This window comes from Protopterus annectens, chromosome 9.part0 (genome assembly GCF_019279795.1).
Source record: "Protopterus annectens isolate FY-2018-M chromosome 9.part0, PAN1.0, whole genome shotgun sequence".
NCBI lineage: Eukaryota > Metazoa > Chordata > Ceratodontiformes > Protopteridae > Protopterus > Protopterus annectens.
The window spans coordinates 1,484,663,345-1,484,689,448 of record NC_056743.1 but is presented as its reverse complement, the minus strand read 5'-3'; the positions used below and the strand labels follow the sequence as shown (position 1 = coordinate 1,484,689,448).

General features: G+C 44.8%; 1 protein-coding gene across 1 annotated transcript in view; it reads left to right on the top strand.

Moving 5' to 3' along the window:
* Window positions 1-26,104, top strand: part of LOC122810711 (bromodomain-containing protein 4-like) — a 1,011,045-nt gene that overhangs the window by 478,831 nt on the left and 506,110 nt on the right. Inside the window, exon 6 of the mRNA XM_044082276.1 lies at window positions 25,694-25,824. Coding sequence (XP_043938211.1) covers window positions 25,694-25,824 — 131 coding nt within the window. The remainder of the gene's footprint in view (window positions 1-25,693; window positions 25,825-26,104) is intronic.

The following is a 26,104-nucleotide window of genomic DNA, read 5'->3' as shown; positions in this document are numbered from 1 at the left end:
ACCCAGCACAGTAAACCTTTTTGAAATAACTGTACTTTGACTGAATTACACGAAGCAGTTGCGCTTTGCACGCAAACTCTTTGAAATGCATGCATGGTAGTAAGCACACACTGCAAGCACTTTTACACACTCTGAGATACTTGGAATAACTTTAGTTATGCCCTTGATAATCATAGTTATGCCCAGATACAGCTCTTTGCCAAAACACATGCAGTCATCCTGCTTTATTTCGCTTAATGTGCCTTTTAATAGCTTTATTGTAATTGTTTTCCTCGTTTAAGCCTTTTTTACTTCAAATACACTTTTCTTGTACTCATTTTACTCTAAACAAGCCCAACTTTGCCTCAGACACACTCGTTTTGCTGTGAACTCACACGTTTTCTGCTTTACACATGCTCGGTTTGCTTTATAGTTGATCATTTCATCGAATACTTTTATCGTAAACATTTTTTTTAGTCAATAAACTTTTCTTGCTTTCCGCTTGCCTGATAAGGCAGTTTGTGCCCTTGTAATGCACCTTTATTGTCTTTTGCATCAAGTAAACAGTTTGTGTTATTTCTCATTGCCCTCATTTCTTTCTGGCTATGTTTGTGTACTTTTCTATCAGCTTTACCTTTGCTGTCGTCTCTACATCTCGGAATATTCTTTTCTTTTCCATCCCGGTTCTAACACCATATCGTTTTCGTGTTGGTACACGAATAAACAAATCTTCGTGGGTTCTGTTTAAGCAGCTTTTATTACATACAAACACACTGTTGACTATTGACTTGAACTTAAGTAAGTTGTATAGAGTTAATGACTATGATCACGTATGCTTATTCCTTAACTGCTTCTACAAAATGGCATTAAAGTTGTGCACTTGTGCAGTTATATAAGTGCACGTACAGCCTCACATGCTTCTACAAGCACACACTCTTTAAACTCCAATCTGTACAAACGATCCTGTACTAGGAATCAAAGGAGTGGGAATATCTGGTTCAAAAAGTCCCAAAGGCCTTTCCAAGACACATGTGGTGAAGGCTTCCCTCAGGGCGGGGGGGGGGGGGCTTTAATGGAAGCCACCAACCCCAAGACAGAGGTGGCCCCGCAGAATCAGGGTTCCAGATACTCTTTCTCTGGCCAACCCTACCAGCGCTCCTGAAAGGGGGCCCAATTGCTTACCTGTGGAAGTGGTCAGGGGAAGATTTTCTCTGCATGCAAAAGCGTGGTGACAGATAACCATATATATTTGGGTGCAGAGAATTATTACCAGAGATTATTTTATCCCCTTCACCCTTTACCCCAGACTTCTCACAAGTATCCCCAATGTTCCTCCCAATCAGAGAGACCAAGCAGCCTTAGAAAGCCAAAAGCTGCTACAAAAAAATAGTCATCCAAGAAGTCCCACCAGACCAGATAGCATCCGGATTTTACTCAAGGTTCTTTTTAGTGCCTAAAAAGACAGGGGACTGGAGACCTGCACTGGATCTCCGGATTCTAAACAAATTTGTTCAACAGTCCAAATTCCAGTTGGTCATGGTTCAGTCTGTACTTCCATTTTTGGATGAAAACGATTGGATATACTCTGTAGACCTTCAAGATGCGTACTACCACATAAAAATGGGCAAGCGCTACAGAATGGACAAACGTCACTCAGGAGCAATTGGTCTTAACATAAAAATCAGGGTATAAACTACAATTTGCCCCTCTCTCAGTGCTAGTGGATATTCCTTTTGTTACAAAGGGTCAGCTGCAGGAGGCTTTAATTCAGATATGTTGCTAGCTAAGGGCTTCCTAGAACAAGTCCTTCTAAAAGGCAGGGGCACAGGATATTACTCAGAACTGTTCCTAGTTCCAAGGAAAGCAAGGAAGGCACTTGGAGGCCTATCTTCCCTTCAAATGGCCATGACTATTTTCTCAAGTCAGGGATTCACTCTCAGTATATGGAAGTCCATTCTGACCCCAACATACAAACTTGTGTTTCTAGGAGCCCTGTTAGACACACAGAACTAAATGACTTTCCCACCAGAGGAAAAAGTTTCCTTCCTGACCCAGTATTTCAGGTCCTTTGAGTCTCACAGCCATCTTAGCAAGAGAAGTTGCAAGAGCTTTTGGGATGCTTGGCTTCATGTATTCTGATGATTCCACTCATAGAATTGCAAATGAAAGAAAGAGTAATTGTTAACTCAAGAATGTGTGGTGTCAACAGACATTTCCTCAACCACAATATATAGCTTTTCCCTTGTTTAAGAAAGAAGGTAGTAGTAGATCCATGCCTGCATTCTAAACAAAAGATTCCCTTTCGAATCCAGACAGAAAGCCAGATTCTAGCCACAGATGCTTCAGTTCTAGCATGGGGCGCACATTCTCATGGCCTTCAGGTGCAGGGAAGTGGAACATGAACATTCTTAACGAGTCATATAAACATAAAATTAATGTTGGCAGTCATAAAGGGCATTTTGGGATTCAAGAAACTCTAGAAAAAAGGTTCTGCTAGTGAATGCAGACAGTACCACAGTGATAGGAGGCTGCATTGAGTGAGTGTGCTGGCGCTTAGGAATTTTTTTTTTTTGGTTGTCCCAAGTGTTTTAGCCTGTTATGACCAGAGGTCTCTTAGTCAGCTACACAGACAACGTAATAGTGGAGTATATTAACAAACTCCCTGGGGCTGGTAGGTATGGCATAATGGCTAAAGTCATTGCCTCATAAGCACAAGGTACAGGGTTAATTCTCATCTTTGTTTAGTAGCTAGGCTTAAAATGACCCTTTAGGGCAATTAGCCTAGTATTCAATTATGAACCTAAATTGCGAACCTGCGGAGTCTTTCTATATAGGAAAGCCATGAAAGTTTGGTACAGCACTGTGTCATTGATACATGACTTGTTCTTAACAGCAGTACAAATCCCAGGTGAATTCAGTGTGCTAGAGGGTGGACCAAGCAGGAATGTTCTACTTCTGAAAGAACAGTCTCTAAAGCAATTGTAGCAAACTGGGTATTTTACTGGTAGGGTAATTGTGTAGTAAACCTGTTCGTGTTTCTATTAAACACAACGTTTTGCAGATTCTCTTCCTTCAATCCATGCCTTAGGAAACTTGGACGGGAAGGGATCTGCCTTATGCTCCCACCCCTGCTTACTGGTACTACAATCTATACATCAAATCAAACTTCACATGTCCAAAATGGCACTGGTCGGCCTGTACTGGCCCTTACAAGTCAGTTTCCTAGTGCTAGTCCCTTGTTTGCATCTCCTCAGACTTTTTTCAAGTACCTAACAAGGCACCCATCCTGGATGCCTCCTCTCGACATTGGTACCCTCAGGCTTTTGATTTTGCTTCACCAATTTTGAGCATTGCCAATAGTCCTGAGTTCACAGACAAAGTTTGGCACCCATTTATAAGTCTTCCAAAAGAAATCCTGTAAAGGCAAGTGGAAGCATTTTGTGCATTGGGCTACCAGAGAGGTGGTGCAGACCAGATAAGTCTATATTCAGCATGTCCTGAAGTAAAATAGCTGAGCTGTTTGATCCGGGGGTTCAGTTATTCCTCCTTAAAGGTAAAGTATTCACAGTACCAAATTTTCAACAAAGCTGTGTGACTTTACTTTCCTTGCAGTAGCCAAAGCAAGCAAGGGCCCCTTCTGTTTGAGACTACTGGTCATGGGACCCTGTGCCTCCATGAGCCTGTATTTTGTACTGAAAGGTTAATCAAAGCTGTTTGGTTGATATTAAGTTCCTGTCCTGAAACACTTTGGTTGGTGTAACCTCAACCAGGAGAGTGCCTGAGCTTTAGGCTCTGGAAGTCAAATCACCTGTCTTTGTCTATGATAATGACAGAAAGTACTCTCTCCTTGAACCAGTTTCATCCTAGTGCAGTTACGGAGTCATCCTAAAACTAGCATTCTTTAGAAGTTATCAGAACAAAGGAGAGGACATATTGCTTTGCAAATTCATTCAGAAAACTGCAGAGTGCAACACCATGGTAATCCTCACTTGCTTTCTTTTAGCCTCAGCAGGTATGGTTCCCCTTTTTTTGACCTCATCTAGTTCATCCTCCATGGATTCTGGATCCAGTTCCAGATCTCCTTATTCACCCTTCCTGTCTAACTCTACCAGACCTCAAGACCCTAAACCTGACCCAGTGGTTTCTCTATTTCTAACATTTTCGAGAGATGCCAGACTTTCGTCCTCAGTAGTGCACATATTTTCCTCTCAAAGAAACTCAACCAAAAAAAAACTTACAAATGCAAATGGAAGCATTTTTCAATCTGGGTCTCATCTAAGGAACTGGACCCATTTAAAGCTCCTCTACCAGAAATTTTGGAATTTCTTCCAGAACTATTCATGGCCGAGTCAAGTTACTCTAGAGTTAAAATACAATTAACCATCTCAAGCTTTCACATAGGGTTCAACACTGCTTCTATTGCTTCCCTCAGTGACCAAAGCCTGCCTTAGACTTTTTATTGAGACCCCCAGTTCCTGATCCATTTCCTCCATGGGATATTACCATCTTACTTCACCCTTAACCTAAAAACCCTTTGAGCCAGCAACATTGGTATATATAGTTTCTTTCATGGAAAACTATTTTTCTGGTTGCCATTGCACCTGCAAAACTTGTCAGAACTACAGGCACTCTTGCAAATCTCCCTTCCTATTTTTTCATAAAGACAGTGCGTCTTTGAGAACAAACCCTTCATTTCTTCCTAAAGTAGCTTCAGAATATAACTTGAACCAACAAATTGGCGTACCAGTTTTCTTACCAAATTTTACCAATAAAGGAGAACATTTCTTGCATACCTTAGATGTACATAGACAGCTCAGGTTCTATCTCAGTCATACTAAGAATTTCAGAAACTCAGACCAACTGTTTATATCCTTCTCCAAGAAAATGCTGGTACAATCTGTATCCAACATAACCCTTTCAAAATCGTTAGCAGACTGCATTTCTTTTTTGTATGATTTACAAAGTATATATTTGCAATCCACGCCTAAGGTGCACTCTACCAGAGCAATGGCAACTTCAACGGTATTTGCAAAAAAAGTGCCAGTGCCTGTCAGTGATAAATGCGCTGCAGCAACTTTGTCTTCATCTCATGCCTTTGTATGTCACTACAGGTTAGACATGCAGTCAAGAATTCTCACATCTTTTGGCTCTGCCATACTCAGGGAAAATCCTTACTTGAGACCACCCAGGTCCCTGTCAGGTACCTTTTGAATCTGTCCCATATGTTGAATCAGATGAAAAAAGACAACATCAGATACAAAAGTTGGTACTTGCGTATTATCGCAACCACGTTGCAAACTTGTCACGGCTGTACATGCACTGCTGTCAAACCACAATGAACAGGTCGCAGATAACGTAAGTGCCCAAATTTGTAGTAAATAATGACAGTGAAACTGAAATTATTTCTTATGTCTGAAACAACTTTACTGGAGACTTCATATTTACAAATAAATAGAATAGGTTCACGGAGAAAAATGGTCATCTTCTAAGCCCCTTATTCCCAGTTTACACTGAGTACCAAGTGATTTATTCAAGCAGTGCTTCAATCCTGATGTTAAGGACCACAGCCTCAAGAATAACACTCGTGTATTTTGAAGTGTTGCTCTGTAAATGCTGTTTTGGATGCAATGTTTTGTGATCATCGCAGGATGTGGCCATAGCAGTCAGCCTCATAACACAAAAAATCTGGACTAAGCCCCGAAAATAGGGACCAATTTTAAAGAGTGTAGCAACTTTCCAGCTTGATGAGTGGAGTGAAAGGTTTACTGTTACCATGCATTTTTCTGAAGGAAATGAATTGCAAAACTCAAAATACCTGTCCGTATTTAGTGAAATTATTCCTCACTGATTTTTCCTAAAAATCCAAAAAACCACCCACATTTTATTAGGCCAGACCAAAAATATGCCATTCCGCGATAATGTGGACATTTGAGAGGTATCAGCGCAGAACTGTCTACTTGCCACAAGGGCATGCTTCTGTAGCCACAAACACGATTTGAAGGCCATTACATTAAGTTGCACTTCAGAAGCGGAGCAACACCAGGGTCATTTCAAAGTGGTTATATGGCTCATAGTGGAAGTACACAAAAAACTGTTAGGCCAGCAGAAAGGTAGTAAAGCCATCAAGTAAGGGCCATGGGTGCGAGGGATCCTGACATGTACCTAAACAGACCTAAGATTCAGTGTGCTTGCAATAATATGCAACTACCCAAAAGTTATGTACTTTACCATAACAATAGTGTCGTGTTGGCTTCTTTTCATCTGGTTCACCTCCCCTCCTTCTTTCCCCTGCCAAATTGTCATTGTTTTCTTCTAGGAATTGGACAGACCTCCTATGGGACCCTGTCTGACCTATCTGTATTTTCCTTTTGTCTTTTTCTACATAATGTATCACCATTTTGTGGTCAGTCAGCAAACTTAATCTGAGGTAATTCAGGCAGAAATTGAGAATGGTGGGTAGGGGAGGAGTCAATGCATTCAGTTGCAGAGTTTTGGTACATGGCTCCAAGGTTGGATCCAACAAACATACATGTTGAACCAGGTGAAAAGAACACAACACAGATGTATAGTTATGGTAAGTACATAACTTTTGATCTGATGTTGTCAATCTTCATTCATTCTTGACTGATGGGTTCGGTTCCGAGCCCTCAGAACTGACTCGCCAGTTATACTAAGCTCACGCCAGCCAAAAACTCGAGCTAAGGCTCTACCCATACTGCCTCATTCCCATTATCCCAGATCTCAATTGCCATGTACAATTTTGGGTGCATCAGCCGTTGCTCTCAGTAAGTGCTCAAATTTATATTTCACCTATTTTTATTTTTTTTCTGATAATTTACTATTCTCTAGTTTCCTTGTTGTGAGAGTGGTTCTTTATCAAACTTTTTACCTCAAGATATCTGTCGCTCTCTCTTTCTTTTACCAACATTGGTATTAGGCCTCTCCTCTCCACTTACCATTGGTAATTCTTTGATACCATTGCTTGTATCCCTTTTCTCTTTCTTACTCGTTTGGGTTGTATTTATATACCATAGTTGGTATATTTAAAAATAAAAGTCCTTTGTCTTCTCCCCCCATTTTTGTGTATGTGGGGACGTGCCTTGCACTTGACCAGATAACATGGCAGAAAAGCAGAAAGGAACCTTCGGGTACGAGCAATGTAGAGACTGTGGCAGAAAGATGCCCAATTGGGGCATCCAGTTTGGCAGCCAGAGGCCTTCCCGCTCCCTCTCAGACCTCCCTCCCTCCCGGAACCGAGGCTTACTCTCCCAGGACTCCTACATATATTCCTACTTCAACCTCTCCTCAGTTCTTGGAGCCCATTGCTTCGACGCTCCCGGTATCACCTAACTCTGTACTGGATCCTACTCTGTGGTCTTTGGCACCATCGAAACCGTCGTACCCACAGGACCGAGATTTGGTTGCCGGTTCCAGGATCCCTGGATTGGCTGCAATTTCTTTCAACAGCTCCATCCATGGCTCTCTGTACCTTGGTAGTTTCAGGTCCCGTCTCGGCTCCTATTCTGGGGGGTGGCTCTTCGGAACGAGGTGTGACCCTGGTTCCGAGATTGTTTTTCTCTGTTCCAGACTCCTATCCCTCTTTGGGTGGGCCTGCCTTCCAGAATATGGAGAGAGCCTTTGCCTCAGAAGGTCCTGGTTGGTGCCATCCCCATCAGAATGCCATATTTTTGTTACCTCTGGTTCGCAGCTGCCACAATCTACTACTTCGGGACAGTGGGCAAAAGAGCAGCAAGATACCCTAGTGCAGGGTCTCCTCTCTGGATTCTTTCTCAGATCTTTCCCCTGAGGAGCCACCCCGTAATAGATCATGCAAGAGGAAGCACTTGGATTCTCCAGAAGAATCAGTCACTGAGGATACAGATTACGATGAAGGGGAAGGGTCACCACCTGAAGATGTCTTCTTTGGAGAGGTCCTGTAAATATTAAAACAGCGGGGTGATTGGAAGTCCTGAAACCCATCATCTGAGGAATTTGTTTTCTTGCAAGCTTTTCATGCTTGTCCACTTCTTGGGTGACCCCATCCGCTGACCTAATCAAGTTTGATCGTTCAGTGTGCTTGGAAGGCTCCTGACAGTATAGAGCCTATTCCCTGGAAACCAGACAAAATTCTTTCAGTCCCAGATCATCAGCCCCATTGGTCTAAGGGTCTACAAGTGGGATGCCGTGGTGGTGGCCACCAAAACGGAACTTGCCAAAGAGAGTTCAACTGTCCATCCTCCAAACCAAGAGTATCAGACGATGGACAGATGTCCTTCAAGAATGCAACTGCAGTCATAACATATGGGTTGTCCTGCCTCAGGCAGCCCTCGGTCGGCCGGATTCCAAAGTCTGGGTCCGGCGTCGGCTGGTGTCACCTCCTCTCCGACGTCAGAACGGCTGGAGTATAAAGGCATCGGCCGACACCATCTTCTCCAGTCTTTCTTGCCGCGGTGCCCGAAGCAGAAGCAGTTCGCAAGTGCCGGTCGGTCAGCTCCTGTGTTTTCAGTACCGAAGTCATCTAAAAGCTAAGTACCCCGTTGGGGAACATTTTTTCTTGCCTCAGCCGATGTCAGAACAAATTGAGAAAGTTAATAATTGTTTGTCTTGTGGTAAACAAATACCTCATAAGGACTTCCATTCTTACTGCCTTCCTTGCCTGGGCCCAGACCACGACGTCTCGGCCTGTGCTGCCTGTGCTTGCTTTAATAAGCGCACTCTCAGGCGCCGGGCAGAATTTGCCGAAGACTTTTTCGGTGATTCTTTTGCTTGTATCATGCCGTCGGATCTACCGACGACTCAATCTTCCAAAAAACGTAAGGACTGGGACCGACATCCTCAGCCCGCGTCCTCCACCGATACTCCTCCTAAACCCTCCGCGAGTGCTTCGGTCCCTTCGGAAGCGGTAATCCAACCGCTCCAGTCCGACGACATAGCGGTAACTCGTCCTTCGGTCTCGGAGGCTACTCCGGTGCCAGTTGTTGACTTTCCTCCAGAAACCGAGGTTCTGGATCTACCCGACACAATTCCTGTGGACAAGGTTACTCCAGCATGTGGGGCAGCTAGGCTTCCTGTATCCATGTCCATCAAGGCCTTTGCACGTGCTAAGGCCGCCAGCCAGGCCAAGGTCCATCCTAAACCTACTACTCAGGCCCCATCTTCTGATAAACAGATCATGTCTCTTGCTGCAGATCTAATTTCTCTTATTAGGGGGTCTCAGCCTCATCCTGACAGAGGTTCTCAGCCGCCTGCAGAGAAAAGGCCCAGAACTGAGCAGGCCGACAACCTCTCTTCAGAAGAAGCCTCTGGGGATTCTGAGCATTCTGATACCCAAGAAGAATCCTTCCAGGCCTATGAGGACTCTGATGCTGAGGAATCTATTCCCTCTGCCTCTCCTCCAGAGGATTTTTTGTTCGGTGAAGTCCTACACTCCATGAGGGAGCATTTTAAATGGCAGGGTCAGGAATTCTCTGACTCCAGGAAAAGGCTACGTACCTTCCTCAAGCTTCCCCAGCACAGACCTTTAGCTATCCATCCAGTTATGGATGTCCTGGATGATGTTTTCTCTGACTCCAGTGCTAACCCTGATTCTCTCCCTCCTGCTCCTGTCAAGCCAGACAGATATTATAGGGTCCCTGACACACACAAGCACCTCTTTAAGGCCCATTCTGTGGATCTAGAAACTATTTCACAGGGCCCCAAGGGAGTGGCTACTTCCACTGCCAAGAATCCACTGCCAGCGGATAGGGAAGCTAGGTCCCTGGAGAGATGGGGTAAAAAAGTTTATACCTCCACCACCCTGGCCATGAGGTCACTTAACTGCCTTTTTCATATGTTTTTTACCAGGATTTTTTACTGGATGACTTACAGAAAAAGCTAGCCTCCCCTGAGCCTACTGATTTTAAGGCATTGCAGGATCTAGTACATAACACTCAGCAGGTTAACAATCATTTTCTTCAGTGTGGTTATGATGCATTGGAGGCTTCATGTAGGGCAGCTATGACTGGGGCTGTTATACATAGACATGCTTGGTTAAAGGAACAGCCACTGCCAGACCATGTTAAAGTAAAGTTACTTGATGCACCTCTAGAAAAACAGAAGCTTTTTGGTGCTAATGCACAAGATGTGTTGAAATCCATTGAGGAAAAAGCTAAATCAGTACAGACAGTCAAAGATTTCCTCCAAGTTCAGCCACCCAGATTCAGCAGGAATTGGCCTTCAAAGAATTGGTCCTTTCCAGACACTGACAAGTTTCAAAGGGGAAAAAACAGGCGTACCCGAAGTAGAGGGCAATACCGAGGCTCCTACAGAGGCCGCCAATGGCAACCACCAAATCAAAGCTGCCCCACAAGTACAACCTCAATGACTTGACTTTCATACCGCCTACAAAGGCTCAGAGAAGCACCCTTGGGCGGAAAATTATCCTTATTCTCAAAAAAACTGGCATATCTTAACCAAGGACAACTGGATTCTGGATTTAATAGACAAAGGCTACAGATTCCACTTCCATACTTTACCATTAAGACAAGGCATTCCAAACCTGCCACATCATCAAAGGGCAGAGGCACTCATCCAAGTTTCAAAGCTGTTAAACATAAATGCAATAGAAAAAGTTCCTCCAGAAGAACAAGGCCAGGGATTTTATTCAAGACTGTTCCTTGTTCCAAGAAAGGAAAACAAATGGAGACCTATACTGGACTTGTCTACTCTAAATACTTATCTCATTGTGCCAAAGTTCAAAATGCTGACGTTGCAGCAACTCCTTCCCATGCTGGGCAAGGGGTCTTGGCTGGTCACTCTGGACCTCAAGGAGGCATACCTGCATGTCCCAATCAGACAAAGCTGCAGAAGATACCTCAGATTTCTTGCAGGAACAGAGCATTATCAATTCTCAGCATTGCCGTTTGGCTTATCTACTGCGCCCAGAGTGTTCACGAAATGCCTGGCATCAGTAGTGGCACACTGCAGACTCCAGGGGATTCAAATATACCCCTACCTGGACGACTGTCTCATACAAGCAGACAACAAGCAAACAACAAGCAAACCTTGATAGCAAACTTGGGCTATGTCGTTCAATTGCTACAGGCCTTGGGATACACAGTCAACATTCAGAAATCAAGACTACTGCCATCCCAACAGATTATTTTCCTAGGAGCCAAACTGGACACAAAAACACAGATGGCTTATCTCACAGAGGAAAAACAACAGCAGTTACCAGAGTACTTCAAAGGCCTAGCAAAGCTCTCCCAGCTGACTGCAAGGAAAATCCTGCAGGCCTTGGGGTTCATGGCATCTTGCATTCTTCTGATACCTTTGGCAAGACTTCATATGAGAAAGCTGCAATGGTACTTAAAAAGCCTATGGTCCCAACACAGCCAAAGCCTAGAGGACGTAATCCCACTCATTCCATGTCTACAAAAAGAATTTTTGTGGTGGGCTCAAGCAAGTCAGTCAAACAAGGGCATGTCTTTTAACAAACCTCAAGCAGGTCAAATGATTACAACAGACGCCTCAGACCAGGGATGGGGGGCGCACATGGAGGGCAGATGCATTCAAGGTCAATGGACACCAAGGGAAAGGCATCTGCACATAAACCAAAAAGAGATGTTGGCAGTGATACATGCAATTGAGACTTTCGAAAAATCACTCCAACAAGGACATTTGCTAATAAGGACAGACAACACCACGGTTATGTGGTATATAAACAAGCAGGGAGGCACTCATTCTTATCCCCTCTGCAGACTAACAATGACTCTCTGGGAAAAATCCCTAAGTCTGAAGATACATTTGCAATCCCAGTTTGTGCCAGGCAAGGACAATGTACTGGCGGACAAGCTGAGCAAAAGTTTCTTGGATCCACACGAATGGATGCTGCATCCTCACATTTTCTCACAAATAACAAGGACATGGGGAAGACCGGACATAGATCTCTTTGCTTCTCACATGAGCCATCACCTGGAAAAGTTCTGTACAAGGACCCACCATCCTCTAGCCTGGAAAACGGATGCTCTCTCCTTCAGCTGGAAGTCCCTAACAATTTATGCATTCCCTCCTCTACCACTGCTGACCAAGGTGATACTGAAGATCAAAGCAGAACAACCAACAGGCATTTTGATTGCTCCAGACTGGCCAAGGCAGCACTGGTGCCCATTGCTGTTGAGCATATCTCGGACCAAACCATGGCCTCTGCCCCTATGGCCTCTGCTTCTAACACAACACAATTACAGGACAGTTCATCAAAACCTGAAAACATTACATCTGACAGCCTGGAGGTTACCATAACTCCTTCCGATATCTCTTTTTCCAAAAAAGTTCAAGACATCTTACTGGAAGCACGCAGACCTTCCACCAGAAGAACCTATTCAGCCAAGTGGAAGAGATTCAGCGTCTGGAGTGCTAGCAGGGGTCAAGGTACAACTGTATTGAGTATACCTCAGATATTGGAATACTTGGCAGAAATGTTTCACACTGGTCTCTCATATTCTTCCATAAAGATTCATGCCTCAGCAATCTCAGCGAAGTACAATTGTGATCCACCGGTGTTTTCACACCCTTTGCTAAGACAGTTCCTAAGGGGGATAAAGAATATCAAACCTCCCAGGAAACCGCCAGTACCTGCATGGGACCCCAATTTCGTCTTGGAAAAATTAACTCTACCTCCCTTTGAACCAGCAGCAACTTCTGAAATGCAATTTCTCTCATGGAAAACGGTTTTCCTGTTGGCAATCACATCAGCAAGAAGAGTCTCGGAGATACAGGCACTTATGGCAGTGCCTCCTTTTCTCATTTTTCATCAGGACAGAGTCTCTTTAAGAACCAATCCTTCATTCATGCCAAAAGTAATTTCAAGGGTGTCTCTAAATCAAGCCATTCGCCTGCCTACCTTCTTTCCCAACCCTCAAAACAGGGGGGAAACACTGCTGCATACTTTGGACATACACAGGCAACTACACTACTACCTGGACAGAACTAAGGCCACCAGAAAGTCTGACCAACTGTTTGTAGCCTATGTTGCTGGAATACAAGGAAAAGCAATCTCCAAACAAACAATTTCCAAATGGATTGGACACTGCATCAGATTCTGCTATTCCTTCCAAAGGAAAAGGTGTGCCAGCCAATATCAGGCCACACTCCACCAGAGCTATAGCCACATCTACAGCTTTCCTAAGAGGAGTGGCTACAAAGGACATTCTAGAGGCTGCTACATGGAGCTCCGTGCATACATTTACCAAACACTACAACCTGCCTTTATACTCCAGATCCCAAGCAGGCTTTGCTTCGGCAGTCCAGCAGGGCATTTTAGCTACACCATCACTTTCTTAGTTCCAACCGCCCCCAGCTTGGCTATGGTATTCAACCCATATGTTATGACTGCAGTTGCATTCTTGAAGGACATAGTACAGTTTTGTACCTACCATAAATGTAGATGTCCGATAGCTATGCAACTGCAGTCGGATTCTCCCACCCTCCTACCCCTCTGCATTATTCTTTATGGGTCCACTACACCTACTCCATTTTAGCTGGGGGTGTCTCTATGGTGTATCTGTTTATTACTGTTGTGCATGTCTGGAATTCTTTATCCATTCACCAAATTTAGCCTTCCTAGGAGGGCACCTGGCATCTGGGACAAGAAACACTGAAGAAGATGGTGTCGGCCGATGCCTTTATACTCCAGCCGTTCTGACGTCGGAGAGGAGGCGACACCAGCCGACGCCAGACCCATATTTTGGAATCCGGCCAACCGAGGGCTGCCTGAGGCAGGACAACCCATATGTTATGACTGCAGTTGCATATCTATTGGACATCTACATTTATGGTAGGTACAAAACTGTACTATTCAGGAAGCATTCGGGAAGTGGGTCTTTGCTTCGACCTTTACTATTCGGTCCTTGAACTTCTTTGCGCACACTACTAGACTCCAAAGGGATCTGATAACTGAGCTTTCAGACACTCTTGCTGGAGCAGTGTCTGACGAGGTTTGAGATAATTTTGCCCCTCAGCTTTCCACCCTGGAGTCCATCTCGAATCCATTTGTGCAGCTTAGTGCGCATACAGCTGAAGGGACATCTACACCAGCGGGTACAAGAGTTGCTATTAGGCACCACTCCTGGATGCGTTTGTGTGATTTTGCAGACCCCTTCAAGTCTTCCTTCGTCAGCACTCTTGTTGATGCTACCTGACTGCTTGGTCCAAAAGTTAGAGAGACGTTAGCCAGGTGTGAAAAGGATGGGAAGATTCTTTGTGCTGTGGATGTGCGTTTTTCACTCATCAACGACCTTACTCTAGGAATCAGAGGAGTGGAAAAATGTGGTTCAGGAAGACCCAAGGGCCTTTCTGGGACACACGTGGTGAGTGGGGCGGAGGGGGGAACTTGTTTGGAAGCCGCCCTCCTGTGGCAGAGGAGGTCCACATAACCAGGGTTCCAGAGATTCCTTTTCGGACAACCCTACCAGCACTACTGAATGGAGACCAGATTGCTTACCTTTGGAAGCAATCGGGGGAAGATTTTCTCTGCACTACTCAGCCTGGCTCAAAATAACATCAGATTCCTGGGTGCAGACAGTAATTGTCAGAGGTTACCATATTCCCTTCGCTGTTTTCCCCAAACCCCAAAAGCGAATCCCCGATGCTCCACCCAGTCAGAGGGATCTAGCAGCACTAGAAGTTCAAAAGCTGCTTCAAAAAAACCATCCAACTAGTCCCACCAGACCAGATAGGATCCGGATTCTACTCTATTCTTTAGTGCCAAAAAGGACAGGAGACTGGAGACCAATCTTGGATCTCAGTGTATTGAACAAATTTGTACAACAGACAAAATTCCTAATGGTCATGGTTCAGTCTATCCTTCCCTTTCTAGAGAATGGCAATTGGATGTGTTCCATAGATGTTCAGGATGCATATTACCACATAAAGATTGAAAAGGGCTACAGACAATATCTCCGCTTTTGGCTGGGAGCCAAGCATTACCAATTTTGAGCACTGCTGTTTGGTTTCACCACATCCCCCAGGGTGTTCACCAACTGCATGGCAGTTGTAGCAGCTAACTTATGGCTACATGGATTCCACGTGTTTCCATATCTGGACAACTGGCTCCTCGCCGCTCCCACCACACATCTGCTGCTTTGCACCATAGACTCTGTTCTACACCTTACCAAGTTCTTAGACATTTTAATCAACAAAGGAAAATTACAACTGTTCCCCCACACAGGACCTGTAATTCATTGGAGCAAAATGATTCTCTCAAGACAAAGTCCCTGCTTGTCTGGTACTACAACTTCTCAGATCCATGGCAGCAACACTAATGTTAGTTCCCCTAGCGAGGTTTCACAGGAGGCTGTTTCACTGGCCCCTAGCGTCACAATGGTCACTTCTAACTCACCCCATGTCTCATCCAGTCTTAAAAACAAATCGCTACAAGAAGGATTTATCTTGGTGGATGAAGCCAGAAGAGGATTTTAAGGAGTCATCTTCCCTTCTCCCCCACTCAGTCCAAGGCCGTAGTGGTCACAGAGGCTTCCCTGATGAGCTGAGGGAGTGGCATTTTCAGGGAAAGATTTTCCAAGGCACTTGGTCCCCACAGGTGGCCAATCTGCACATCAGTGTCCTAGAACTGAGGGCAGTGCTTTTAGCATTGCAAGCATTCCAGTCTGCCCTTCCATCTGGTACAATTGCTATTCAGTCAGACAACATGTCAGTCGTCTGGTACATCAACAAACGGGGAACCAGATCCTACCCACTGTTGGGAAGACCTAAGAGTTTGGCAATGGGTAATCACCTCCAACCACTTTCTAATAATGACCCATATTCCGGGGAACTCCAACATGATTGCTGACAAACTAAGCAGGTGTATTCTTCTGCCTCACAAGTGGTCTCTCAATTCCAACATACTGATGAAAATTTTTCATTGATGGGGTCAGCCTTGCTGCAAACTTGTTCATCTCTGCCATAAACCACAAATGTAGCAGCTACTTTGCCCTAGTTCCCCCTCACGGGGAGTCCCCTGAGAGATGCACTTCTTCACGATTGGCCCCTGGGACTTCTGTATGCCTTTCCAACAATTCCTCTAATTTACCAGTTTTTAAGGAAAGCCCAATGGTTGAGAGCAAAGGGATTCTCACCATACCTTATTGGCCCCATCAAGTCTGGTTTCCCTTTCTCTGTCTTCATTTTGTTCACTGCCCGTGGATTCTGGATCCAACTCCGGACCGGTTATCTCATTCTCAGAGCTTGGTGCATCCTAACCTCCAACATCTCAAGCTGACGGCTTGGTTTCTCTACTTCCAGTGATTGCCAGGTGGAACAATTTGTCCTCCCCAGTGCAAAAGATACTTCTGGCTTCTCATAAATCGTCCACCAGAAAAGTTTACCTTGTCAAATGGAAAAGATTCTGTATTTGGTCAGATGCAAACAGTCTTGATGCTTTCTTGTCTCCAGTGGATAAGGTCCTGGAATACTGAGCCACCTTATTTCAACTGGGAGCTTCAACCTCTACCATTAGAGTTCATTTAGCTGCTGGCGTCTTGAATTTTTTGTAACAGTTTTGATGATCACTCATTAAAGTCCCACCGTCTTTGCAAAATTTTTCTTAAAGGCGCCTAATATTTGAAGCCACCTTTTAAAGATCCAATAGCACCTTGGGATTTGACCTTACTCTTGCAATGCCTAGATGTCCTCCTACTCCTATGTTGCAGTGTTCTAGTTGTAGGATTTCCTGTCCTCAGGCGACTCGTACGTCGGCTCCTATACAAAAGCTTCAGCTTGGCTGTTGCATCTGCGTAGGACTTCGCACACAAGGCCTTAAATGTGATGTCTGCACGCACAATCCTCAGAACTTTTCAGCTGCAGATGACCGACGCATCGTGTGTTCGCTCCTTCTCAACAGACGTCTCAATAAAGCTAAGTAACCCACTGGGTTATGAATTTTTCATATCCAGTTGTTACTGCTTAGGCTTGGTTTGTTGTAGCAATTTATAGCCGATGTCAGGTAAAAATGGTAACTGCCAATGCAGACACCAGATACTCCATGAAGACGCCCATGATAGGTGTGCTTTTTGCTTAGGCCGGGAGCACGACCATTCCGCTTGCTTCACTTGTCAGTCATTTGTGTCGAAGACCCTACACAGCCATCTGGCCGCACTAAACCTCTACTTAAAAAGCCACCTTTGTAAGACAAAACCCTACTTAGACGGGTACTTCCTCTTCCAGATCTAGCGGAGGTGCAAGAAGACCCACCACGTCCAGACCTGCTGCCCTGCATCCTCCAGACAACCCTTTCATCTACGTAAACAGAACAAAAGCCTCTAGAAAATCAGACCAACTTTTTATATCCTTTTCACGTACCAGATTGGGAAAACTGGTCTTAAAGGTCACCTTGTCAAAATGGTTAAGAGACTGCATTACCTTTATATACAACCAGAATAAACTCAAACTTCCACCAATAGTTAGAGCTCATTCTGCGAGATCTGTTTCCACTTCACCGGTCTTCCATTCCAGAGCTTCTATGAAAGACACATGCACAGCTGCAACTCGGGCTACCCCTCCTACCTTTAACACTCATTACAAGTTAGACATATGGTGTCCAAGGGAAGAGCATCCTTTGGCTGTATGGTGCTCAGGAATATCCTTCCTTAGGGCCTCCCAGGATCGAAGGTAGCTTGGGACTCTGTTCCATCAGTCAAGAATGAATGAAGATTGACGAACTCAAATAAAGAAGTTATGTTCTTACCATAACATTCCATCTGTGTTGTCGATCTTCATTCATTCTTGACATCCCACCCTCCTGCCCCCTCCTAGAGACTCTTGGAGGTTCGGATCTAGTCCTGGGTTTTATAGGGTTGTTGCTCAGACAAAGCTTCCATTTTTTCCTCATAGTAGGCAAACTTGATCTGAGGTAATGGGAAGAGAGGTAGTATGGGTAGAGCCTTAGCTCAAGAGTCTTTGGCTGGCACGAGCTTTGTATAACGGCCAAGTCGGTTCCAAGGGCTCTGAACTGAACCCATCAGTCAAGAGTAAATGAAGATCGACAACACAGATGGAACGTTATGGTAAGAGTATGACTTCTTTTTTCCAGCACATGTTCTGATTTTGGAGATAATGTGATCAAGGGAATATTTGTTTAGCCCAGCCCATCAGGAGAAATAGCCGGAGGCCAGTCTACACATTACCCAAGAAGAATCACTTCTTACCAGGTGTGAAAGTTTTGTCCTGGTATAATACATGTGTAAGAAGAAAATCTATCTTCAGTAATGCACTACCCTTTCCTTCCCCCTGCTACTGGTCATCAGGGTACTTGGCTAGTTCCCAGTCATGTATTATCCTGCACTACTGTTGTGACAGGTGCTAACCAACACCATTACCTCTTCTGGTATCTTGTTCCATTGTCTTGCCTTCTACTTAGTTAGCCTTCTCTCATATCAGAAAGAGTATGAACACAATGCACTGACAAAGAACTAGAGAGATGGCAGAACAGTAGCATCATAGGCACATAACAATGAGCAATTCTCTGCAGAAGTTCCAAGTACTAAGAGATCTTAGTGTTGGTGTCTGTCAATCTTGCTGGTTTCCAAGGATGAACCTGCTTCTTACAGTTCTGTCATTATAGTAAGATATACATTTTGTCTAGTTTGTTTTAGAATCTTGTTATATTAATGTTAAAGTGCACGTTTTAATTTTATAGTAATGTTCAGTTTGAAGCACAGCCAACTACAGTTGTAAGTCCCTAGATGGGTAGCATGAGCTGCGGAAAGCACCTACCACTGCTTTTCTTATATGGATGCCGTAGTCACTAAGGTACATTAATTTGCTGGTGCAAAACTGGTGTGGGCAAGGAAAAAAACACCAGTAAAGGTGGGTAAATACAAATGTTATGATTTGCTTTTAAAGTGACATTTTTCAAGATAGGTATTCTTACACACAGGCCTGATTTATTAAGCCTTAGGAAAGCAAGAAAATTAGCCACTGCTATTTAACAAAGAAGGGACTCAAAGTTATCTAGAAATTTGCAAATAACTAAAAAAAAAAAAAAAAGTCAAAGATTGTTGCTAAAAAGTCTGCTGACATTTGTTTTAGGAATCAAAAGAATCTTGGATTAATTGCATTGCTTTTCTAAACCAGTGGAGAAAGAACACCGTAGGAAGGGAAACCACAACGTGAACATGTGTTTTTTGCATTGTGGAAATAAACAGGCTTCCTTGCAAAGCAAGTGGCTCTCCCCATAGAATGCCACTTCACTTTGTGGGACCTTTTTATAAAACAGTGCTAGCATAATATAACTACAAACCAGTATTCATTTTCTGCCCGAAGTTTTTTTTTTAAACAATATGGCACTTGCAATCAGACAACCCTCCCTATGCTCACTTAAATTTTTCAGATTATTTAGTAGGGTAGTGCAAATTACAAGTACCAGGAATCCATCTGGGAGATCACACTGGCGCAAGGACTCTCAACTGGGGACCTTATCCAGGTTCTAAGTGTTGGAGCTATAGGGGATTCATCCCCAGCAGCCAACTACATCAGTCTCTGCAATGTGCAGGCTATGCATGTTGCATGCTGCTGTATGAAATATGAAGATGTAGCAGTGAAGTGTAAACTTCACTAAGGAGCATCGTCCAATGTACAGTAAACTCTCAGTTAACCGGCACCCATGGGGATTGGTAGATGTCGGATAACTGTAGATGTTCTTTGTGTTTCACTGTTGCAGTAATCACCTGTGGGTTATCCCTGCTGTGGTATTCCTCGGCCGGTCCGAATACCAGAGTCAGTGTTATTCTGCATCGGCTGCTGTCACTTGCTGACTGATGTCAGGTCATCAGTGCTATAAAGCAAGGCAGCCAACATCATTACATCAGTCTTTCTTGCCGTGGAGCCCATAGCAGAAGCATTTCATAAGTGTGCCAGTCGTCATACCAGAGTTTTGAATTATAGCTGAAAACGTCTAAAGCTAAGTACCCTGTTGGGGATCCTTTTTTTCTTGCACTAACTGATGTGCGAAAAAGTTAACAATTGTCTCGCCTGTGGAAAGCAGATCCCACACCAAGACTTCCATTTATACTGCATCACTTGTTTAGGCCCAGACCACAACGTCCCCCGTTGCCGGTTCTGTGCCCTCTTTAACGCAAGAACCATTTGCAGTAGAGCTCTTATTGTAGACAAGTATTTTGGTCTTCCATCTTTTCATTCCGAAATGGCGTCCCGTCAGCCAACAACCCGTGGGCAGTCTGAAAAAATGCAGTGATAAAGATTGAGACAGACCTCACAAGGCTAAGCCTTCCGACGATTCTACCGCTAAGCAGGTCCGTCAGTTCTCCAGAATTCAGTGAGGAGCTTTCGCAGCCCCTGATGCCCGATTCAATATCTACGCAGGCCTCTACCGAGACCCTTTCGGAGTCCGGTATGCTGCAGAAGTCTTCGTCTTCCTAGCCTTTGGATGTCTCTGCCTAGGTTGGGTTTGGAGCCGCTACGCAGGCACCGGCTTCTGAGGAGGCCTCTCGCACTACCGACTCTAGACAAAAAATGACGTCTTCTCTTCCGACTACCGTTTCTCTCAGACCGATGGATACTCTTAGGCCTAGAAGTCAGGCCACTCCTAGAAGATCTGCCTCTATCCACCACTCATCTCCCTTATCAGGGGTAGTCAGGCCACAACTTCAAAAAGGAAGACACCCTTCTCCTGAAATTGACAGAACAGGATTCTGAGGAATTTGGTTATTCAGATTTTGAAGAGGAACAACAACCTCTGACTGCTTATGAGGATTCAGATGCAGAGGAATCCATTCCTTCTGCCTCCCCACCAGAAGACCTTTCCTTTAGGGAAACCCTTCACACCCCCGGGGAACATTTCCAATGGGAATCTCAGGACCCCCCCCCCCCCCCCCACACACACAGTCTTAGAAAAGACTGACAGTTTCTGGAACCATCCCAACACAGACCCTTGGCCACCCCCACCCCCCCATTTTAAAAGTAGTGGATGATGTTTTCCATGAATCCAGTTTAGCCCCTGACACCCGCCCTCCTGCTTCCAGTAAACCTGACAGGTATTACAGAGTACCAGATTCTCACAAATGTCTGTACAGAAATCCTGCTGCAGACCCAGAAGTCATTACACAGGGACCAAAAGGAGCGAAGACCCGTTCTGCCAAGAATCCCATTCCTTCTGGTAAGGATTCCAGAGCTCTGGATGGATGGGGTAAAAAGTATACACCTCTGCAACCTTAGTTATCAGAGCACTCAACTGTCTGTTCCATATGTTAAAATATCAGCAGCACACTTTGGAACTATTAAAACAAATGATTTCTACCTTTCCTGACTGTGACAACTCGAAAGAGTTAGCAGATTTACTGCACTCTACTTGTCAAATGGCCAAGCACACTCTACACCGTGGATATGATGCCCTAGAAGCTTTAAGCAGGGCAGCAGTGCCAGGATCTGTCATTAGGATACATGCATGGTTGAAGGAACAACTTTTCCGTGATCATGTCAAGTCTAAATTGATGCACCCCTGGATAAGGACCCACCTGTTTGGAGTAAAAGCAGAAGAGGTGCTTAAAAGCAGTAAAAGATTTCTTTCAGGTTCAACCTCCCTGGTTTAGCAGGAACTTTCCCTCTATGAACTAGTCCTTCTCTGCACCTAGCAGACAGGGCCAAGGTAAGCCCCGCAGGGACAGACCACCCAGGCCCCTATTCCCAGGGCCAGCAGAGAATCAAAACAGTGGACCACTTCCGCTCCAAAGCCAGAGAGTTCTAAGCCATCCTACTATGGCAAAAACTTTCAATGACTCCCTCTCTGCCCTCTTTTCACTCACCAAAAGCTAGGAGGAAGACCCTCTCTCTGCAAAGAAAAGTGGCTTTCTTGTAACAATGGACCAGTGGGTCTTAAAGATAATTTTTCAGGGATACACATTCTCCTTCATTGAACTCCCAATTCCAAGAGGGCATCCAGACTTACCTCCAGATCAGTGGGCAGAGGCATTGAAACAGGTCCAAACTCTCAAAACTCTCATATCCCAGGGGGCAGTAGAACCTGTCCCCTCAGATCAAACAGGCAAAGGCTTTTATTCCAGACTATTCCTTGTTCACAGAAAAGAGGGCACTTGGCGCCCCATCCTGGACCTATGCATTCTGAACACCTCTCTGGTGGTCCCCAAATTCAAAATGCTAACCTTGCAGCAGCTGCTGCATATGCTGACCAAAAGTGCCTGGCTAGGGACCCTAGACCTAAAAGATGCCTACCTCCACATCCCCATAGGAGAATCCTGCAGGAAGTTCCTGCGCTTCAAAGCAGGCTCACAACACTTTCATTTCTCTGCGCTATCCTTTGGCTTATCTACTGCACCTAGAGTATTCACCAAATGCTTAGCCCCAGCCATAGCATATCGCAGACAGAGAAATATACAGATTTTCCCCTTATCTGGACATCTGCCTCATTCAGGCAGAGTGCAAAGAAAAGCTGCTGTAGGACCTGCTCTTTGTCAAACCCCTCCTAACTTCCCTAGGGTTCACCATCAACAAAAATAAATCAAAGCAAATATCCTCCAGGAAGATCATTTTCTTGGGAGCATTGCTGGATACAGCATCCCAAATGGCCTTCCTATCCCCAGAAAAGCAGAGCTTCCTGCCTTTCTTCTTTACCCAGCTGGCTTCCAGAAGTCACCTCACTGCAAGGAAGTTCCTGCAAACCTTGGGGTACATGGCATCTTGCATCATCCTAATTCCTCTGGCCAGGCTTCACATGAAGAAACTTCAGTGGTATCTAAAAAAAACCCTTTAGTGTCAGCACTCAGCCTCTAGAGACTTCTCTCCCTGATCCCCTGTATAACAGCAAGTTTCTCTGGTGGATATTGGCCTGTGCCAAGAACCAGGGTCTTCCCTTCATCCTCCGCCCTACAGGGCAAACCATCACCACCAACGCCGCAGACATTGCTTGAGGTGCTCACCTAGCAGGCAGGTGAACCCAAGGTCTTTGGGATGCTCAGCACCTTCCCTTACACATCATTCAGAAGGAAAGGATGGCAGTACAAAAGGTTCTGACATCCTTCAAACCCCATCTCAGGCTATGGGTTCTCCTTATCAAAACAGACAACACCACAGTAATATGGTATATGAACAAACAGAGAAGGACCCAATCTTACCCTCTGTGCAGGCTAGCCATGAACCTCTGGCTGACAGCCTCCTCCATGGGGTTACACCTAAATTGCCCAATACCTACCAGGGATCAACAACACCCTGGCAGACCACCTAAGCAGAAACTTACTGGACCCCCACGAATGGCAGCTCTACAGAAGAATATTTTTACAATTCATTCAGGAGTGGGGAACTCCGGAGGTGGATCTCTCTGCCACGCACTTCAACCACCAGCTGAAAAAAATTCTGCGCCAGAGAGTATCACCACCTAGCGTGGAAGTTGGATGCCTTGACCTTCCCCTGGGACTCCCCTCTTTGTGTATGCATTCCTTCCTCTGCCTCTTATTCCCAAGGTACTGATCAAGATAAGGGAGGAGAGGCCAAAGGCCATCCTTCTTGCTACATATTGGCCCAAACAGCATTGGTACCCCTTACTGCACAGCATGACATTACAACCTCACAGGCAGTTTCCCCTGTTCCCAGATCTCTTGACCCAGGTTTGGGGGGAAATGTGGCACCCAGACTTGCAGACTGTCAGCATGGCTAATATTTTAAAAGCAAACAAGAGGCCCTTGTTAAGCAGACAAGTCCCAGACATTATCACAGAGGCCAGAAGACCCAGCACCAGAAAATCATACGCAGGGAAATGGAAAAGATTCTGCTCCTGGAGCCAGTCCAGAGGGGGTAGTACCTCTCAATCTTCCATCCCTCTTATTCACGACTACCTAGACAGAGTTACTCAATAGTGTCCTCTCCTTCTCTTCTACTAAAATCCATGCCTTAGCCATTTCAGCTCAATTCGATACAGACCAGCCCCGTTTCTCAATCCTTTGATTAAACAATTCCTCATAGGGGCTTCTAATATCAGACCCTCCAGAAGGCCACCCACTCCAGCCTGGGACCTGAATTATGTTTTAGAAAAACTAACTTTACCACCATTCTAACCAGCTGCTTCAACAGAATTGAGGTACCTCTCCTGGATGACTGCTTTCCTCAGCAAGAAGGGTTTCAGAACTCTAGGCACTCATGGCTGTGGAGCTCTTCATCATTTTCCATGCAGGCAGAGTCTCCCTGAGGACTAACCCCTCCTTTATCCCCATGGTGGTATGTGATGTCACCCTCAACCAGGCCATATATATACACACCTTCTTTCTAAATCCTCAAAACAAGGGGGAAAGAATTCTGCACTCGCTAGATGTGCACAGACAGCTCAGATACTACCTGGACCGTACTAAACCCTTCAGAAAAATAGACCAGCTTCTGGTCAGCTTTGCCCCAGGGGCAGAGGGGAAACCCATTTCCAAGCAAACTATTTCCAAATGGATATCCCACTGTATCCGTTTCTGCTACAGACTACATGGGAAACCACCCCCTAAGTCTATTCATACCCATTCCACTAGGGCCGCCTCCACTTCCACAGCCTTCCTGAGAGGAGTTCCCACCAGGGACATCTTGGAAGCTGCCCACCCGGGCCTCTGTCCATACCCTTGCAAAGCATTACCACCTACCTCTTTTCTCTAAGTCTAGGGCAGGGTTTGCCTCTACAGTTCTGCAGGGCATGCTAATCCATTCCTAGGTCTCTAACTTATCCTTCCACCCCTATACTCAGCTTTGGGAATCCTCCCACAGGTGATGACTGCAACAGTGAATACTCTCGAACATCTACATTTTTGGTAAGTGTACACAACTGTACTTTTCTGGTTGCTTGAGAGTTGCTATTAAAAATAGGCCTGACTAACTAATACTGTACGCTATGCTATTTATTCGGTTTGACTTGTTCTTAGGTTGAGGAGAAAAGGAATTTATTCCTGTCTTCCATTTTAAAACTCTAAAAAATGTAAGGTATGTTTCGGGGGGGGGGGGGGTGACCGAAAGTGCAACACAGGAAAACTGTACTGTATTCTTTTTTTTTTTTTTTTTTGGTTGCTTGAGAGTTTGCTAGAGTTCTGGTTAACTGACAGTTTACTGTACATACTGGTGCACATGGGCATGCATAGCAGTGGAGTTCCCAAGCTTAACTGTTCTTAGAGCAACAGCCCTGTGTCTGTTTCTGACTGGGCAGTAATCATGTGGTTAGACACTGGTGTCTCCTCTGGCCTGCTGTGTGGCTGTTCACCATGGTCACTGTTGTGCTTGGAAACAGACTTTGGTTCATGCTTAGCCCATTGCTGTAGCTATTGCTGTAGATTGAGACCATTTTTGGCACTTATTTAGCCTTGTCATTTCCACAGAATAAGTGGTTGAATAATTTAGGGGAGCATTTCTTATTGTTTGAATATTGATTCTTAAAAAAATGCAATGAAAATAAAAGTTATGTAGTACTGAAGCTCAAGGCAACTTTTAGATAATTGGATACATTTCTAAGTTGTAAACATTATCTGTTTTTGAGGAGTCAGAGCATAGTTAGGTGAGTCTTGTCATTGTTTTAAGCTTGCATTGTGTATTGCTTATATTTTGAAGTATAAAGCAGTATGTATGCTGTGTATAGTAACAGTCTGAGTGAAAGACTGTACATTTATAACAAAGGTGTGTGTGCAGTATTTTAGTGATGTTTTAGTTGTGTACTCTTTAGCTGACGGTTGCAAATTTGTTTTTTCAGGATTGGACTTGAAAGCAGTTGATGGATCTCGTCCTGTAATCAGACCATCAGAGCAGGCAACACCACAGCCTGCAGTTCAGGAAAAAGAGAAGTTGAAACCAGAACCTAAAACTCCTGTAGCTCCCAAAAAGGTACAACTTTTCCCAGTTTAGTCAGTGACAGGAATTTTCCCTAAAGTCACTGCCACTTTTGTCAGTTTGATGGTACATTGAATAAAGTTTTGAATGCATTCCAGGCAACCCGAGTTTGGTTAGCAGCTTGAACTTTTCCTGTGATTAGTATGGGGGAGTGGAGAAATGAAGGGGTTAAGGCCTGTTTGCCTTGCCTCTGCTCTTGGGAAGAGAGGGAGAAGGACATGCTCTGGATGTTCCAGGCATTCCTAGAGACTAAAGGATGTCAGAAAAAAAAAAA